Source organism: Neomonachus schauinslandi, chromosome 3 (assembly GCF_002201575.2).
Source record: "Neomonachus schauinslandi chromosome 3, ASM220157v2, whole genome shotgun sequence".
In the NCBI taxonomy this organism is placed as follows: Eukaryota; Metazoa; Chordata; class Mammalia; order Carnivora; family Phocidae; genus Neomonachus; species Neomonachus schauinslandi.
This window is the reverse complement of record NC_058405.1, coordinates 158,743,454-158,762,129: the sequence shown is the minus strand read 5'-3', so window position 1 is coordinate 158,762,129 and position 18,676 is coordinate 158,743,454. Positions and strand designations below refer to the sequence as shown.

Genomic DNA, 18,676 nt, shown 5'->3' with positions numbered 1-18,676 from the left:
TGAGATTTTTGCCTGGCTCAGTATACCCTTATCATTTTCTAGGTCATACCAGAAGAGGCATTTGGCCCTAGTTTCAGTATTTGGAAGGCATTTTTACTTTAAAATGAAATAAAATACTAAATACTTCAGTATTTTTATTTTAATGTATGTCAACTATAATTCAATTAAGAATAACAGCAACAACAAAAATTAGCCAAAAGATTCTGTGCTGTTAAAATAAGTGAGGAGTTATTTTTGCCAGGAGTCAAAGGATTTCTTGAAATTATTTCTTTGGACAACAAAATGTAAGTCATGCAAAAAAGGTCCCCCCCCCCCAAAAAAAAAGCTCTCTTCCAGGTTTTCATAAAAGACTAAAAGCTTACAGAACACTCTTTTCCAACTCTTTAGAAGAAAGTAATAGATTCAGGGCACCTGGGTGGCTCAGTTGCTTGGGCGACTGCCTTCGGCTCAGGTCATGATCCTGGAGTCCTGGATCGAGTTCCACATCGGGCTCCCTGCTCGGCAGGGAGTCTGCTTCTCCCTCTGACCCTCCCCCTTCTCATGTGCTCTCTCTCATTCTCTCTCTCTCAAATAAATAAATAAAATCTTTAAAAAAAAAAAAAAAAGAAAGTAACAGATTCTGTGAAAATTACTATTTTCTCTTACCCAAGACTGGAAATAATTTTCTTTAAAGAGCTGTGTTTCTCAATCCTGGATATACCTTAGGATCATCTGGGGAGCTTTTAGATAAATACTGATGCTCTCACCTTGTACTCAAAGTTCTGATTTCATTGGTATGGGGTGGGATTTGGGCACTGGTATTAAAAAAAAATCGGGGCACCTGGGTGGCTCAGTCAGTTGAGTGTCTGCCTTCAGCTCAGGTCATGATCCCAGAGTCCTGGGATGGAGCCCCACATCGGGCTCCTTGCTCAGTGGGGGGGCCTGCTTCCTTCTGCTGCTCCCCCTGCTTGTGCTCTCTCTCTCTCAAATTAATAAATTAAAAAAAACTTAAAAAAAATCATACTAACTAGGTCTTTGCCAGTTCAGTAAATCAAAGCAGACAAACAAATAAACCAACAAATAAATGATAGTATCAAGATTGGAAAAGAAATAAAACTGTCATGGTATGTTTGTATATACATAAAATTCAAGAGAATTATTAAAATAGTAAGTGAATTTAGTAAAGTTCTTAGGTACACGATCAACATATAAAAGCTAATTGTGGCAGAGGGCACGTGATGTGATGAGCACTGGGTGTTACTGAACACTACATCTGAAACTAATGATGTACTGTATGTTGGCTAATTGAATTTAAATAAAAAATTTAAAAAACTAAATAGACAAAAGCTAATTTTTTTTTATATACTAGACATAAACAAGTAGAAAATTAAATAAAAATAAATGTCATTTAAAACAGCATCATAGGGACACCTAGGTGGCTCAGTCATTAAGTGTCTGCCTTCAGCTCAGGTCATGGTCCCAGGGTCCTGGGATCAAGCACCACATCGGGCTCCCTGCTCCACGGGAAGCCTACTTCTCCCTCTCCCAGTCCCCCTGCTTGTGTTCCCTCTCTCGCTGTGTCTCTCTGTCAAATAAATAAATAAAATCTTAAAAAAAAAAACCAGCATCATAAAACACCAAATACTAGGTATAAATATTAAGAAGGATGTGCAAAATCTCTATAGTGAAAACTACAGTTACTGAGAGAAATTAAAGTAAACCTAAATAAAAGGCAGCGTCTATCCTGCTCATGGATTGGAACTTAATACTGTTAAGATTTCCATTCTCTAAGTTGATATTGTTTCAATGCGATTCCAGTCAAAATCCCAGCAAGTTATTTTTAGTGAAAATTGATGAGCTGACGATAAATGTATATGGAAATGCAAAGAACCTATAATAGCTAAGGTCATATTGAGAAAGAATTAGCAAAAGGACATTACACTCTCAGATTTCAAAACTCAAAATAGAGTTACAGCAAGTAAGACAGTGTGGTCTATTACAAAGATAGATACGTAGACACCTGGAAAACCATAAAAGCTGCACTGCAATTCACTAAAGGAAAAGATAGTTTTTAATAGATGGTGCTGGGTCAACTGGATATCCACTTGAAAAAAACTGAACCTTGACCCCTGCGTCATACTAGACAGAAAAATTAATTTGAGATGGATCATAGACCTCAGTGTCAAGGCTAAAATATTTTATTAAGATTCTAGGAGTAAACATAGAAAAATATCTTCATGACCTTTGGATAGGCAAGAATTTCTTCATGGGCTCAACAACATTGGGCACCATAAAGAAAAGACTGACAAATTGTTCTACATTAAAATCAAGAACTTTTGTTCATGAAAAAGAATAATGAGGACGTTGAACATGCAATCCACAGGCTGGGATAAGATATGTGCAATATTTAGAACCAACAAAGAACTTATATCAAAAACATAGAAACCTTCTATAAATTTGTAAGTAAATCGAGTAATTATTATACTAATTATATTAAAATCAATTATATATAATTATGGCAATATAACATAATATTAATTATAATTATCACTTGTAATTAATTAAAAAACAGGCAAAAGACTTGAACAAATATTTTACAAAAGCAGATCTAAAAATGGCCAATACATGTATGAAAAGGATTCAATATCATTAGTCATCAAAGAAATTCAATGGAAACCACAATGAGATAGTATTCCACCAGATTACATAAAACTAAAAAGACTGATGATAACAACAGAAAAATGGAAATCTTATAATTGCTAATAGGAGTACAACTTGGAACAAAAATTTTTTTTTAATGTTTGGCATTAACTACTAAAGGTAATTAGCAATTCTACTCCTGGGTATATTTCAGTGGAAATGACTGCTATGTCCACCAAAAGATATGTAAAATATTATAGAAACTTTATTCATAACATCATCATGTTGAAAATAGCTAAACAGTCCATCAATGATAGAATGGATAAATAAATTGTGGAATTATTTATACAATGGAATACTCCTAAATGATGAAAAAGAACTACTGATCTATGCTACAATGTGGATGAATCTTCCATACACAATGTTGAATAAAAGAAGTAGGCATAAAGAAAGTTATACTGTAAGATTTTATTTGTATGAAGTTCAAAAGAGGTAAAACTTTTCTGTAGTGATAAAGACCTTTGGGAGAGTTATTGATTGAGAGAGAGCAAGAGGAACCTTTCTGGGCTGCTAGAAGTGTTCTCTATATATATTTCTAAAGATTTTATTTTTAAGTAATCTCTGCACCCAACGTGGGGCTCGACCTTACAACCCCAAGATCAAGAGTTGCATGCTCTTCCAACTGAGCCAGCTAGATACCCTGGAAGTGTTCTGTATCTTGATGTGGGTAGTGTTTACATAGATTTGTACAGATACATAAAATTTCAAACTGTAAACTTATTATTTGTGCTTTTTTTTTTTTTTAAGATTTTATTTATTTATTTGAGAGAGAGAATGAGAGACAGAGAGCATGAGAGGGAGGAGGGTCAGAGGGTGAAGCAGACTCCCCGCTGAGCAGGGAGCCTGATGTGGGACTCGATCCCGGGACTCCAGGATCATGACCTGAGCCGAAGGCAGTCGCCCAACCAACTGAGCCACCCAGGCGCCCTTATTTGTGCATTTTAAATTTTGATTTAAAAATCACACTAGGGTTGAGAGCTCTGCCTTGAAGTTTCAGTATTTCTCAAACCAGATGACTGAACTTAGAGTCTTCAACTTCAGAGGAGTTACTTTTCTGGCCCAAGACCACTTACCTTCAATGATTTGATCAATGTATTTAAAGGCTTCCTCTACATTTCCTTGCTCAACTTTCTTTTCAGTGGAAAAAAATGAATTGTGCTTTAGCGCTTGCTGCAAGGGAAAAACAAATAAACCAAAACAATAAAAAGTTTTGTTTTTTTCACATCCTAATAAGCCATTCATCCATCAAACTGCTATGCTTTTGCTTTGTCAGATATTCACACACCACAACAGACAATCTGAGCAGTGTGGAGAGTCAGCAGAAACTGGGATTCAACGGACTACAGGCATTGGTGACTCAGTTTTGTTCAGGGCTCTGAGAAAGAGCTGAGGGGGAAACAAACATATCTGAAACATGGCCTCTAGATTGCTGAGGGATGACCTGAGGCAGTTGGGTATTCAGGTGCCAACTTTATGGTATGAGTGGGGAGTGGGGTAAGAGGGTTGAGAGAGGCCAAGGAGGAGGCTGGTGGAGCTGCAAACGCTCAGAAATGGCCTTGTGTAGGTGACCTAAATTAGGCACTGAATTGCATGGAATTAGGACAGTTAGAGATGGGAGAGGAAATCATTTGAAGTCAAGGGCACCTCAGAAAGCATTAGTTTGAGGTTGAAATCAAGCTGAGGGGCCAAAAAGAGAACAAGGTCAGGCTGGCTGGGGAGCAGGTTTTCTATCAAGAAGCAGCTGGATGAGCTTCAAAGGTAAATTGAGGTTGGACTATGAAAGACCTTCAGTTCTATGCTAAGAACCTTATCGAGGGGGACATGATCGGGTAAGAAAGGTGACCTGATGAACACTGAGGCTTAGAAAAGTTAATGTGGTGGGCAGACAGTTTGAAATGGAGTACAAGAGCCTCTTTAAGTGGTAACTGTAGTAAGTCTGACAATAAATGGTGAGATCTTGACTGAAGGGTATGATGGGGGTGAAACTGAGATGGAAAGAAAGGGGCAGACTTAAAGGCATTTAAAAGATAACTGGAAAAGACTTGAACTTGGCAACTCTTGGGAAGAACAGAGGGGAATCAGAGGATATTGAAGACTGCAGCCTACTTGGCTGGGTTTCATACTGCTCATGTACCCACCTATTCTCTCTCCCTCCATCACACAAATTTAGTAAGACACACCACGGGCTTAGCTCTTTGCCAAACCCTGGGGCTGCAAAGCACCATCCCCCCATTAATAACAACAACTAAAATAAAAATAATAGCAAATATTTACTGCATACATTCCATGTCTCCCAGGTGCTGTTCTAGGCATTTTACTTGGGTTTTCTCATCTAACCCTTGCAGTGACCTTTTCTGTAGGTGCTTTTATAGTTCCCATTTTACAGCTGAGAAAGTAAGAGGAATTTAAGTAACTTACCAAAATTTCCTTGCTATTAAGAGGCCTCCAAAAGATGGAGTCAGAGTACAAACCTGGGTTTTCCATCTCCAGAGCTTGGAGGACGTGGACCAGAGACAGAGGACCCAGGCTGTAATTCAGTAAGTGTTACAACTGTTCTCAGTTCACAGTGCTCTGGATTTTCCCACTGGCTAGTTTTACATGAAGTCATAAGGACATTCCTCTGGTGTTACTTATCTGTATTCAGAGGACATGCCTTAGCAAGAGACAATGGGAGAAGAAGTGGTCACTGGAAGGAAGGGGAAATCCAAGCAGAGAAATTCTCAGAATTATGTCTCTAGGTGCATATTGCTAGAGCCTTCACTCTGAAACTATAGATAACATTGAGTATAGATGGAACCCAAATTATACTATTTTGTGACTCCAGCAGTTGAATTCTGCCAGAAGTATACCATCCTAGGCATTCTAGAAGACACGAAGTGGCCTGACTACCTCTATTGTGATAATCCTTGGTTCTACGTCTTCATAAGTGATCTTCACTTTTTTGGCCGCCTCTCTTGCATGAGCATAGGTGTCAGCAGCCACAGTGCAGACAATCTGACCCACGCAAATCACCTGCAGAAAAGGCAGATGTCGCCATTAGCTAAGGCACAGAATCATTAAAAAAGGAATTACTGTTCCCACATTCTTACATTTACCCACTGGGTTCTTGTGACCAAAAGAAAGATTATTTTCTACCTATGAGAATAAAATTTTTAAAAAGATTTTATTTATTTATTTGACAGAGAGAGACACAGCAAGAGAGGGAACACAAGCAGGGGGAGTGGGAGAGGGAGAACCAGGCTCCCTGCCCGCCCGATGTGGGACTCAATCCCAGGACTCTGGGATCAAGACCTGAGCTGAAGGCAGATGCTTAACGACTGAGCCACCCAGGCGCCCCTACCTATGAGAATAAATTTAAAACACTGGACTGAGTGGGATTTAGAGGGTACAAAAACTGGGTACAGAATTTAATTACCTGGCTTCTGACTATCTTTAGGTGCATTCCTCACTATTCCCATTTTGCACACTTTAATCCAGTCATCCTGAAATTCTGTTGGTTCTTTTAATGTCCTATGCTCTATATTGCTTCTATGGTTTTCACAATTTTTTTTAAGAAGCCGTCTTTGACAGGGCTTATGGCATATGATCAGAATCTCAAGAGGGTCCACAATTCAAGAGAGAATTTGAGAATCACTGATATGGAGTCCTTGGTTCTCTGTAAGTCTTTGTGACGTGAACATGAATCCACAGATATTAGAGGCATAAACAATAGTCATTTTGGTGTTTCCAAATGAGCATTTGAATAATAGGCCCCATACAAATCACACACCTCATTCTGCGCATAGAAGACCTCTCCCCGATGGTTATTATCTCCTGGAACGTCCTCTGCTGTTATCACATCAACAACACCTGGAAGGGCCAGGGCTTCTGAAGCATCAATTGATCTAGGAGGGAAAATTCGAAAGTGCACATCAAAGTTGCAGGGGTGAGTTCAGGGTACAATATAAATGATTCCTCAAATGCAGGGAAAAACTACAATGGACGTCATAACTAAATCATGGGACCAAATTCTATGTTGAAAAGTGCCGATGTTTAGCAGGTGTTTGGACTCTTGGCATTAGTTTCTTTCAAGAATTTGCTTAAAAAAGGACTGATTTCCACTCAGAAGAGGAAATGAATATTCTTAGTTGATTTAAATATATAATAAGGTCTCAATTTTATTTATTTATTTACTTATTTATTTTTAAAGATTTTATTTATTTGGCAGAGAGAGAGCACAAGCAGGGGGAGTGGCAGGCAGAGGGAGAGGGAGAAGCAGACTCCCCACTGAGCAAGAAGCCCGATGCAGGGCTCCATCCCAGAACCGTGGGATTATGATCTGAGCTGAAGGCAGATGCTTAACCGACTGAGCCACCCAGGCGCCCCATAAGTTCTCAATTTTAATGTGAAATTGTGAATGCATTCCAGTAATAAAAAGAAACATCTTTTATTTCCTTACATGATCTTTGCATGAGTTCTGGTGCTGGTGGTTACAGCCAGGAAGAGTTCTTGGGCAATAGGGGGCATGTCATCACTAAATACAGCCTCCCCTGTGGCATGTTTGATGGCTGATTGGTGCATGACTGGGTGGCCGACGGGGTCTTGTGGGGATTGGTAGGGATCCACACACTGTCAATGAATAAAGCAGTTATTTTACTTCCAGACATTCTCATGCACTGAAAATTGGGTCTGATCTATCTGGCTTACTCACATGTCAAGAAAAATTATAGGCAGTTGGTATCCATATCTGTGAGTCAAAGTTAATAAATGTCCATTGAGTACCATGGTAAGAGATATATTCTGGCTATAATCTACCCCCTCACCTCTCCAAAAGGAAGACACTGTTCTCATCCTTAAAGATTCTACAAGCTTGTAAGGGTATCATAATACACACAAACACACATTAAAATAACATGATCAACTTCATATAGCAATAAAGAACAGTTTATACAGCTAATATGGTGCAAAGAAAATACACAAGTTCCTGGGGGATTTAGGATGGCTTTATTAAAGCAAGGAAGGCTTCCTAGAAGTAGTGAATGTAGAGTTAGGTTTTGAAGAAAGGACAGGCATTCACTAAGAAAAGGAGAACATTTTAAGCAACAAAACTGAAATAGTTGAGGAGGGACATTTAGAATCTAATTCCTTATGAAGTCTAGAGTAAAAGCAAAGAAGCTAAACCAAGCAAATAGTGAAATTGTATGTGAGTGACAATGGGTAATGTCGGCTGGCTTTGGTAGACATGACCCTTACAAATAATTAAAAATATAGCTATTGAAAAGAGGGAGATATATGCATAATGCATGCATCTGAATGCATAGAAAGATTAAAAAATAAAAAACTCTCCCCACTGACCTGGAACATCTGAATTCCTTGGGGTGTTTTTATGGGGAAATCTTCTAGAGCACTCATGAACCTTTCTGGGATATCAGAAAACTTCTGGGGATCCTGAAAAGAAGATCATTTCACATTTAACTTTACATTCTGAGTCACTAGCTTGGAGAAACACATGTAGAAATAGGTTATCCGGACGCCTGGGTGGCTCAGTCGTTAAGCGTCTGCCTTCGGCTCGGGTCATGGTCCCAGGGTCCTGGGGTCGGGCCCGCATCGGGTTCCCTGCTCGGCAGGAAGCCTGCTTCTCCCTCTCCCCCTCCCCCTGCCTGTGTTCCCTCTCTCGCTGTGTCTCTCTCCGTCAAACAAATCAATAAAATCTTAAAAAGAAAAAAAAGAAACAGGTTGTCCCATTTATTCTCCCAGACCTGCTGGGAGAGAGCCCTGAGCTTCGAGCTCCCTAGGCTAGCAGCAGCATGACTATATCTGCTCATGCACACAGGAAAGTGAATGCTATTTCTGGGAAGTGGAGACTTCCTTTATGACCAGCTCTCCTTTCGAATGGGTGGAAATATGTGCACTTCCAAACAGAGGCTGTGCTTTCAAGTCTGGGCCAATCTTCTGGGCATGTATCTCAAAGAAGCAACTGAGGGAGCAGACGAAGATTAATCTACAAGTACGTTCAGCTACAGATCATTTGTCATAGTAAAGAAACTAGAATTAACCGGGCGCCTGGGTGGCTCAGTCGGTTAAGCGACTGCCTTCGGCTCAGGTCATGATCCCAGGGTCCTGGGATCAAGTCCCACATCGGGCTCCCTGCTCTGCGGGGAGCCTGCTTCTCCCTCTCCCCCTCCCCCTGCTGGTACTCCTCTCTCGCTGTGTCTCTCTCTGTCAAATAAATAAATTAAATCTTTAAAAAAAAAAAAATCCTTAAAAAAAAAAAAAAAAAAAAGAAACTAGAATTAACCTACATATCCAATAAGAGGGAACTGACTAAACAAATTATGGAACATCCACAAGATATAATATTTTGCAGATATTAAAAATAATTTCATAGGAGTGTATTTATGGACATTAAAAACGCTCATGAATTATAATTAAGTGAAAAAATGGATTACAGAAATTTATGTACAGTATGATCCCTTTTTCTTGTTAAAAAAAGAAAAGAGAAATATATATGTATGTATTCCAAATGTTAACAGTTTTTATGGTAGGATTATTGGCTTACAGTTGATTTTTAAAATTTTTGCTTCTCTGTTTTTGCATTTTCTATAAAGATAGAATATATAATCATAATCTGTAAGAGAACAAATGATAATATATAAGAATAGAAAACAAGAGACATATATTTAATAAATTACATGTAATAACATTAGATATACACAGATTATATACATATATACTGAATATATGTACTAAATAAGTATATACAATAATTTATAAAGAATATTATGATAATGCTACTAATAAATAATGTTAATAAAAATGATAAAAAGGGACTGGCTGAACTAACAGAGTAAAGCTTTCAGCCTTAAAAGAAATGTGTGTAGCCATTTATCTGCCATTTTTGGGTCAGCTCACGACTTGTCATGGGGACACTCATAGTCAGGGACCATATTCTGAGAAACACTGCCTGTGAAGGTCATTTTAAACTAGGCTAGGTAAGAAAAAAACAGTTAAAAAACCAGAAGCAATCTAAATATCCAAAAATAAGGAACAGATCAAATAATGGCTATCTATAGACACATCATGCAACCATTATGTCATTTTGTCATGAAGAATATTTAATGACACCAAAAGCTGTTTGTTACTAAGTGAAACAAGCAAGCTATGCTAAACAGTTCTATAGATGTATATGTGTGACATATATATACACACATCCATAAAGAAGAGCCTAGAAGGATACACACTAAAATGTTAATAATGGTTATCTACAAGTGATGGGATTACAAAGGATTTTCTCTTCCTTTTTAGCTTATCCACATTTTCTAAATATTAAAGAAGGTATTGTTTTAACAAGAAAATTTTCTTTAAAATAGGAAAGGATGTTATAATTTCATTACTGAAACCTTTTCATTCCTGTAGATCAACTTGACATTGTGTATTAGTATTGTCACACAGCCTAGAGGACAAATGTAATAGCAAGATTGTCCCCTTCCCAGCCCAGGAGAGGAGGAGAAGGGAGAGGGCGGGAGAGGGACAGAGGAGGCTGGGAAGCACCACACTGCGGCTCCATCCCTTCCTGATACCCTTCCTGCAGTAGGGCAGGAAAGGGGAAGTCCTTCATGTGCAGACTCATGCTCAGAATGTCAAGGCACTCAGAGGCCCAGAGAAGTCACTTACCATTTTATTCAGTCCTCACCTCACTTTGAGGTAGAATTTGAAGAGCAAGCTGATGATGAGGGTTCGCCTGTACTCTACCATACCACCCTCAGCTGCTGGCGGAATGTGAATCTCCTCCAGGACCCATCGGCAGGCATCACTCAGCATGTGGTCATCCCAGAGCCTCGTAGCAAAATTAAAAAATTTTTAAAAAATGTAGTTATAAAATTAAAAAAAAGAAAAAAGAAAAGAATGTAAACACATGTCACAGGAGAGGGGAAGACAGACTAAACTGACAGAGCAAGGGAAGATGGAGAAAATCTGTATTCATCTTTGAAGTCTGGACAAAATACCCTCTGATATATCACTAGCTTTCTTTAGAATCTGGTGCAGCGGTTTCCAATTTCCTAACCATCCTCCTTTATTATTATCTGTAACTCCATGGCCTGGGAATGTTGACTTTAGCTCGGAGAGCTGGGGTAACAAAATACTAAAATCAGAGTTTCCCAAGATCTGGAACTTTGTCTTGTTCATTGCTGCATCCCCAGCAAACAGGCCATGCCTTGCACTCACATACAGGCTAATGACCAGCACATGACCCAATTATTGATGACAGTTGTAACATTTTCACAAATGAAAGTTTCTTACAGAAATGTTTCGAAAGCATCGACTCATTTTAGTATCCGAGAAAAAAAGCTGCATTAAGTTGCATTGCATGGTTGACAATGAATATTATGGGTAGATAAAAATTATTGTAAAAGCACTGGTGGGAAGAATTTTTAAAAACTTACTTTCCAAACACTAGAAGCAATGAGAGTGATAGGAGGAAGGCCATTTAAACTTTTAGACTATTTCATCTTCTTTCTCTGGTGTAAGGGCATTTTCAGATGTCTTCGGGTACAGTATTAGAAACATTTACTTATTTTGCTGGTTAATTAAAAATGAAAATTTGATGATATTATCTACTTAGATTAATTTGTACATTCATCTTATTATAGAAACTGCAATAAAAGAATTGTATCTTGAGGAAGGTTGGCTTTTGGGTGACTTTTATTTTCTTTATAATTCTTCCACAGTGCTTAAATTTCCTATATGATTATGTAATATGTATGTAATCAGAAAAAAATTCTCCAACTGTTATTTTCATTAAAATATTAAAATACAAAGTCCTGAGTTTCATATCCAGATGTGCTGGGACATACCTCCCAATGAGCTGCTTGCATGTTTGGCTTGCAGAGACAACAGTGGGGCCAACGCTTCCATAGAACATTTTAAGGTCCTTAATCGTGTCTGTACCATCTTCAAACTTCACACTCATGCCGGCATTGACAATGGCAAAAGCATTCTCCTGACGTTGGGCCAGCCGGAGTCCTGACACAAAGTGCCACTGGAAACCGAAAAACACTCAGAATATTTAGTGTTCTTCTCCACTGTCTGCTGTATAGCAATAACTCTGATGAACAGCTATAATGAAAAGGATCCTGTAAACAATGCTTTTTACCACAGTGTTGGCTGTGAGTACTGGCCCCCATACTTTACAAGTACTAATAGTTTATCCTCAGAGCAACTGTCCTCATTTCTAATTTACTGTTGAGGAAACTGAGAGGTTATGTAACTTGTACAAGGTCATACAGTAAGTGGCAGAATTGGGGTTGAAATCTAAGCAGTCTGGCTCCAGAGTTGATGGTCACCTACTTTCAAATCTGAGTCACCACATGTGGCCTCAGGCAAGTGATTTGAACTGTTTGGGTCTTAATTTTCTTTAAAAATGAGAAGGTTGGGTTTGATCAGATGGTGCCTCCAGGGCTGCTGAGAGGGGTAAGGGAAAATCAGGAGGTGTGGTACCTCTCAGGATGAACTACAACACCTCCACTTTTAACTGTTTTAGTTTGGCATTCTACATAAATTTCATGTGAATGAAGAATTTTACTTTTAAAAAAAAAGGTTGGAAACCACTGGATCACATGGTCTTCAAAGTGCCTTCCAGATTTCAATCTCTCATTCTAGGCTTAATCTCATTACTACTGTGAAATATTAGAGCCACGAAGTAGGGGAACCTCTTTGTGTGGCCAGCATCTTGCTGGGGGTAGGGGTGCCACTGTGGACCCTGCCAAAGATAAAACACTTTTGATTTAGAAAGCAAAAGTGATAAAGAGATGCTTGAGACACACTTGATTCTATTTAGTCCACTGTACTGACTGGTGGGGACTTTCCTCCCTATTCCTGTTGCCACCACCCTCATGCTCACCCACCTGAATTACAGCATGACTGCATTAGCCTCTTAACTAGCCATTCAACCTTCAGTTTCTCCTCCAACCAGCTTATCCTCTATTTTTTTATCTTCTATTTTAGATTGGCATTCCTAAAATACCATTCTCATTAAGATTTTACCTTGCTTTAAAGCCTTCAAAGAAGGCTGTCTGCTAGAACATGTGCAAACCAACTCCTTGATGGAACAATAGATCTGCTTGGTGATGGAGCCCCAGCCTCCCTCCCAGCCACATCTCACAGGGCTGCCCCAGCCCCCTTGCCCTGTTGTCTGGCCTCCAACCTGCCATTCCACCTAGCCCCCACCCCCAAGTTGTTCTCCCGCCTGGAATGAGCACCCACTTCTCTCTACTGATCTGCTCTACCCTAGCTGCTTTCCCTCCCTTTTGAGCAACACCAAAGGAGGACTTCTCCCTGTCACTGGAACTGCCCTGGCTCTTTGTGCACCTATTTCCTGTCTGAGATGATTAGCTATTTCCAATTTCAAGCCCTTCTTCTCAGATCTAGAGACCTTTGAGGACAGGAACCCATGTCTTATGAATACATGGAGCGTCTTCTGGATTCAGCACTGTGCTTGGCATGTCGAGTGGTAGGTAGTTAATACATAAATACTTTTATTTAAAGTGGTTAATAAATGTTGGTTGATTTGGAAGTATCTTTATGATCATGAACTTTAACTTGCTATAGATGAAACTGATTATAAATTTACTCAATCTTGGCTAAGATGAATATTTATCTGAAACCAAAAATTCAACTCCTCACACAAAGGGCTCTCTGTTTGCAGAGAGATAGGGCCCACAGAAATGTTATTCTTTAAAAAAAAAAAAAAAATTTATTTCAGTATAGTTGACACACAATGTTACATTAGTTTCAGGGGTACAACATAGTGATTCAGCATCTCTATACTTTATGCTGTGCTCACCACAAGTGTAGCTCCCATCTATCACTCTACAATATTCTTAGAATATCAAGAAATTTTTTCCTTTAAAGTTCTTTTAAAAACAAAAGAAAAAATGAATATAATAATAATGAGTATATAACACTGAATGATATTTGGGTTATTTTCATCTTTATACGAAGAAGTCTTATTTTTTAAAATTTTATTTTACTTTTTATGGAGGAAGGGAGCCACAAAGGCAGAAGTGCCTAGGGTCCAAGAAAGTCACAATGTTGCCCTGATATGAAAGCAAAACAAATGGTTCTCTGAGAATTTGCCCCTTCCTAAGAGCAGCCCCAAAGTCTCCCTGCAGGGTAAGCTGAGCTCCCTCTGGGTGGGCAGTAAGCAGGAAGCCTTTACCTGAGTAGAGTGGGGAATATAAACAGATAACACAATCTCTTCCGATTTAAGGCAGGCCTCAGGCGATCTCTCAAGGAAATGGCCGTTTAAAGGAATCTTCCGTTCTCCTTCTATTAGAGAAAATGACCTTGATTAGAATGAATTTATCGAACAGGAGAATACATAGCAAGGGATAGGTATGATGCATCTGGTGGAAAGAGAGAGTGCAGGCTGGAAGCCAGAAGATGTGGTTTCTGGTTTCAGAGTCCAACCTGGGTCACCTTAGGCAAGTCACAGATCCTTTTGGGGCTTCTGGTTCCTCATCTGTAGAACGACATGGCTGGACCAGATAATCTGAAAAGTCTTTTCTGGGGGCGCCTGGGTGGCTCAGTCGGTTAAGCGTCTGCTTTCAGCTCAGGTCATTCTCTTGGGGTCCTGGGACCGAGCCCAGTGTTGGCCTCCCCGCTCAGCAGGGAGTCTGCTTCTCCTTTTCCCTCTGTCTCTAACCCCACCCGTGCTTGCTCTCTCAAATAAATAAATAAAATCTAAAAAAAAAAAAAGAAAAGAAAAGTCTTTTGTGGTTCTTAGCACGCATTATACACCACTCGCAAATTTTGGCCTTGAAGAGCTTTAAAGCTATTTGGAAAGAACATAGTACAATGTGTTTCACAAGTGGGAAAACTGAGGCCCAGAGATCCAGAGAGGTTAAATGATCTGTTCAAAGTGCTAGAGATGGGACAAGGGGCAGAGGTGAAATGCCTGATATATAGCTTTTTTTTTCCTAAACAGTTTACAATACTCTCTTATTTGATCCACTATACTTTTTAAAATGTGATTTTTTCCTTTACTTTCCTTCTTTCTTTTTCTTTTTCTTTTTTTTTTTGAGAGAGAGGGAGAGCAAGCATGCATGTGAGCTGGGGGGGGAGGGGGCGGAGAGGGAGAGAGAGAAACCCAAGCAGGCTCCCTGCTCAGTGCAGAGCCTGAGGCAGGGTTCAATCCCATGATCCTGAGATCATGACCTGAGCCGAAATCAAGAGCTGGATGCTCAACTGACTGAGTCACCCAGATGCCCCTAAAAATGTGATTTTAATCAAAGAGGGGGTATCTTACATCAATAGCTCTATGAATAATATGCATTTATTGTTATTTCACTAAGTTTAAATAATTTTCCCTTGGCAAAGCTCAAGCTGTCTCTGAATAAAGAGAGAAGTAATGAGTAATATGCCCCACAAACTTGATTTTGTTTAGAATGAAAAGTCCTAGAGGTGCCTTGCTGGCTCATTTGGTAGACATGTGACTCTTTATCTTGGGGTTGTGAGTTTGAGCCACACACTGTGTGTAAGATTACTTAAAAATAAAGTCTTAAAAAAAAGAATGAAAAATCCTGTAAGAAAAATTTCCATCTTTATAAAACTTTGAAATGAAATGTGCTATAAAGCTTTAAAACTGCAGATACACATCTCATTTAAAAAATGCTTTGATACTACAATTTGGACTGTATATAAATGTGGCCAAATAGTTAAGAAAAATTCTCAGGTGCAGTAACTTATCTGATCTACAAGATATAACACATCTGAGAACAGAATAATTGATCTCAATTTCATCCTTACATTTGAGGTAATATAGATATAGCCTATATATTTGGTGAGTCTAAGTTAGATATACTTGGGTTCCTAATTCATGGTTTATGAAAGGAGCTACATAACTGACAGTGACAATTATAAAACAGAATGCCTAAAGCTTATCTCTTACCTTTAGATATCAGATTGATGGTAGCGTTTCCTGCTGCTAAAATGGGATTTAGGTCAGAAAAATTAGGTCTGCTCACCACATGTCCTCCTAAAGTCTAAATAAAAAAAGATAACATTTTTTAAGCTAGTTACTTGACAAATAAGGAATTATGTGTACAGGGATCTTGTGTAAGTTTTAATTTTTTAATTCTCTTCTTTGTTTCATAGAATGATCTGGTACTGGTTTTAGGGCAACTAAATAGAGTCAGGCCACATATTGTGCAAGATTCCCACCCCTGACCCCAGTTCAAACTTATTGGAAGAAAATTTCTTTGAGAGCTGACCCTAGGATGAGTGTCCAATAACATGCGGGGAAGTGGGGACTGGACTCTGAGCGAACTCTAAAGAACCGGGATATGCAGCATTCTCACTCAAAATGCTTGCTGTGCTGCTGTGGGGTGGAATCCGTCTGTTACTCCAAACCATCAACAGAGTTGCTTCAGACATAGGCTTGAATGAGAAACTTTGAGGGGATGGTGGGCAAGGGGTGATGTTGAGAGGAATAACCTGGTCCAAAAAAGGAACAGAAGATGCAGAAGGTGGAAACACATAGTGAGTTTTGAGAACCAACAGAAATAAGGGCAGAGACAATCAGGAGAAATGCCCCACACCAAAGTCATGTGTGGAATGGGCAGTGGTCCAAACCAATTACTCTTAGATCTTAAATAATAAGGAAACCTCAATAAGCTAGACAACTGGGGGGCATCAAAGAATAGATATGTGGGATGCACATGTTAAGAAACTGAGCTCAGTGCAAAGGTTTAAGACAAGAAACAGCCATAAAAGAGTATTTTCGAGATGTAGGCTCTTCTTACTCTACCTTGGATAAGACATATTTCATAGCCTGTTAGGGCTGGACAGTCCATGTGGTTGAACTTTAACCCTTTTTTTTTTTTTAAGATTTTATTTATTTATTTGAGAGAGAGAATGAGATAGAGAGAGACAACATGAGAGGAGAGAGGGTCAGAAGCAGAAGCAGACTCCCCGCTGAGCAGGGAGCCCGATGCGGGACTCGATCCTGGGACTCCAGGATCATGACCTGAGCCGGAGGCAGTCGCTTAACCAACTGAGCCATCCAGGCGCCCCTGAACCTTAACTCTTAAAATGAAAAAAACAGTGGCTTAAAGAGGTCAAGTGGCTTCTCCAGGATCATACCATTCATGGGTGAGAGACTGGGTTTAGAATTTGGGCATCTTCAGACTCCAGTACCATAATCTTGTGATATAATATGCCATTTCTCACTTAAGATACACACATACATGCAGTGTGGTAACTCTCACTTTGGGCACATACACACACTCACACTTACATTGTAGGGACTTGTTCGACATTGATTGGGGATTCCTCTTCAGAGTAACATTTGCTAAACTGAACACACTGTGTGACTGTCTATAACTGTGTCTTTCATATCACACTAGGGTGCATACCGCCATATTCCTTATCTGAGCTCCAGCAAGGGTCCTCAGATGCTTCAGGAGAGCACGGTAAGTCTTAGTCTTCTCCTTTGGTTGCTCCAAAACAGTAAGGTGTAAGGCATCATTCAACTGGGCCAGGCTGCAACCTGCACCTATCGTCACTCCTGAAAATAAGACAGTGGGATATAAACTGAAGGTGAATTATAACAAGATGTATGGACTACATAGAAATAATCTTTCAAGTATATCTTCTCTTTTTATATTAACTTAGAAAAATGAAAGGTAAAGATATTTCTGGCAATTTGCTTTATTCCCAAATATTAAGTACCAAATTCTTTTTCTCAGTCATGCATACAGTCACATGTGCCACACATTTTAGGACATACCAACCACAGATATCTGAAACTCATTACTGTGTTAATTCCCAATTTAGTGTTTTCCTGAATAAATTGATCAAATATAAAAATTTCAGTCAAGATTCTATAAGACTTTTGTGTTTTATTTTTTTAAGATTTTATTTATTCATTTTAGAAAGAGAGAGCGAGCGAGCAGGGGGAGGAGCAGAGGGAGAGGGAGAGGGACGTAATCTCCCGCAGACTCTGAGCTGAGCACAGAGTCCCATGTGGGGCTTGATCCCATGACACTGAGATCATGACCTGAGCCGAAACTCAGAGTCAATGCTCAACTGAGCCACCCAAAGCACCCTGATTCTGTAAGACTTTTAAAAGATCATTAAGTCTAAATGGGAAGTGACCTACACATTTGCATTGCCCATTTGCCCTTCTTCTACAGCCATCTCTTCATATTGTTCCCTTAACAGAACAACAAGAATAGACACTTGTCTGTACTTTGGGTCAGTTTTGCTTGCAAGTGTGCTTTCAGGGAATGCTTTGAGTAGTGATGTCGTCTAGTTCATACATTCTCAAGGAAGGTAATACCAGCCCAAAAGGGGTGAAGAAAATCTTACTCTTTTGATGTATAAAGCCCTGATATACATACTGTACATAAACAGATACATGGTCTATCTATGGTGTTAAAATTTCGTGGAGGGATGATTAGGGGGAAAGTGTCTATTGCTCCCTAGTGAGGCAATAATGAAAAGGTTGAGAAACACTGACTTAGTGTTATAGGCTCTCCCTCCTCCCCAGCCCCTTCACTCCCACCCCACCCTAACCAAGTACCTCCACACCTTACTTCCAACCCTCTGCTGTATCAGCCTGGCCTCCCCGTGCCCCATTTCTTCCTATGAGTCCACTGATACGAACATTCCAACAGGTTAAAAAAAAAATGAATGGGCAGATTGACTTAAAATTGGCAGATCAGAGGGGAAAGCAGATAATTTCTCATTTGATTTCTATTTACTCATTGGGGAGAACCTTACTTCAAAGTAGAATTTTTATCTCCTAGGTGGCACCTGGGTGGCTCAGTTGTTGAGCGTCTGCCTTCGGCTCAGGTCATGATCCCAGGGTCCTGGGATCGAGCCCCGCATTGGGCTCCCTGCTCCGTAGGAAGCCTGCTTCTCCCTCTCCCACTCCCCCTGCTTGTGTTCCCTCTGTTGCTGTGTCTCTCTCTGTCAAATAAATAAACAAAATCTTTAAAAAAAAAAAAGAAAATTT

The 18,676-nt window shown here is 39.5% G+C and overlaps 1 protein-coding gene across 1 annotated transcript in view; it reads right to left on the bottom strand.

The window, feature by feature from the left end:
* LOC110591947 (aldehyde oxidase 4-like) overlaps window positions 1-18,676 on the bottom strand; it is a 58,647-nt gene that overhangs the window by 21,696 nt on the left and 18,275 nt on the right. Inside the window, 10 exon segments of the mRNA XM_021702938.1 lie at window positions 3,753-3,849; window positions 5,569-5,691; window positions 6,449-6,563; window positions 7,118-7,287; window positions 8,014-8,106; window positions 10,333-10,495; window positions 11,514-11,698; window positions 13,877-13,986; window positions 15,608-15,701; window positions 17,073-17,224. Coding sequence (XP_021558613.1) covers window positions 3,753-3,849; window positions 5,569-5,691; window positions 6,449-6,563; window positions 7,118-7,287; window positions 8,014-8,106; window positions 10,333-10,495; window positions 11,514-11,698; window positions 13,877-13,986; window positions 15,608-15,701; window positions 17,073-17,224 — 1,302 coding nt within the window.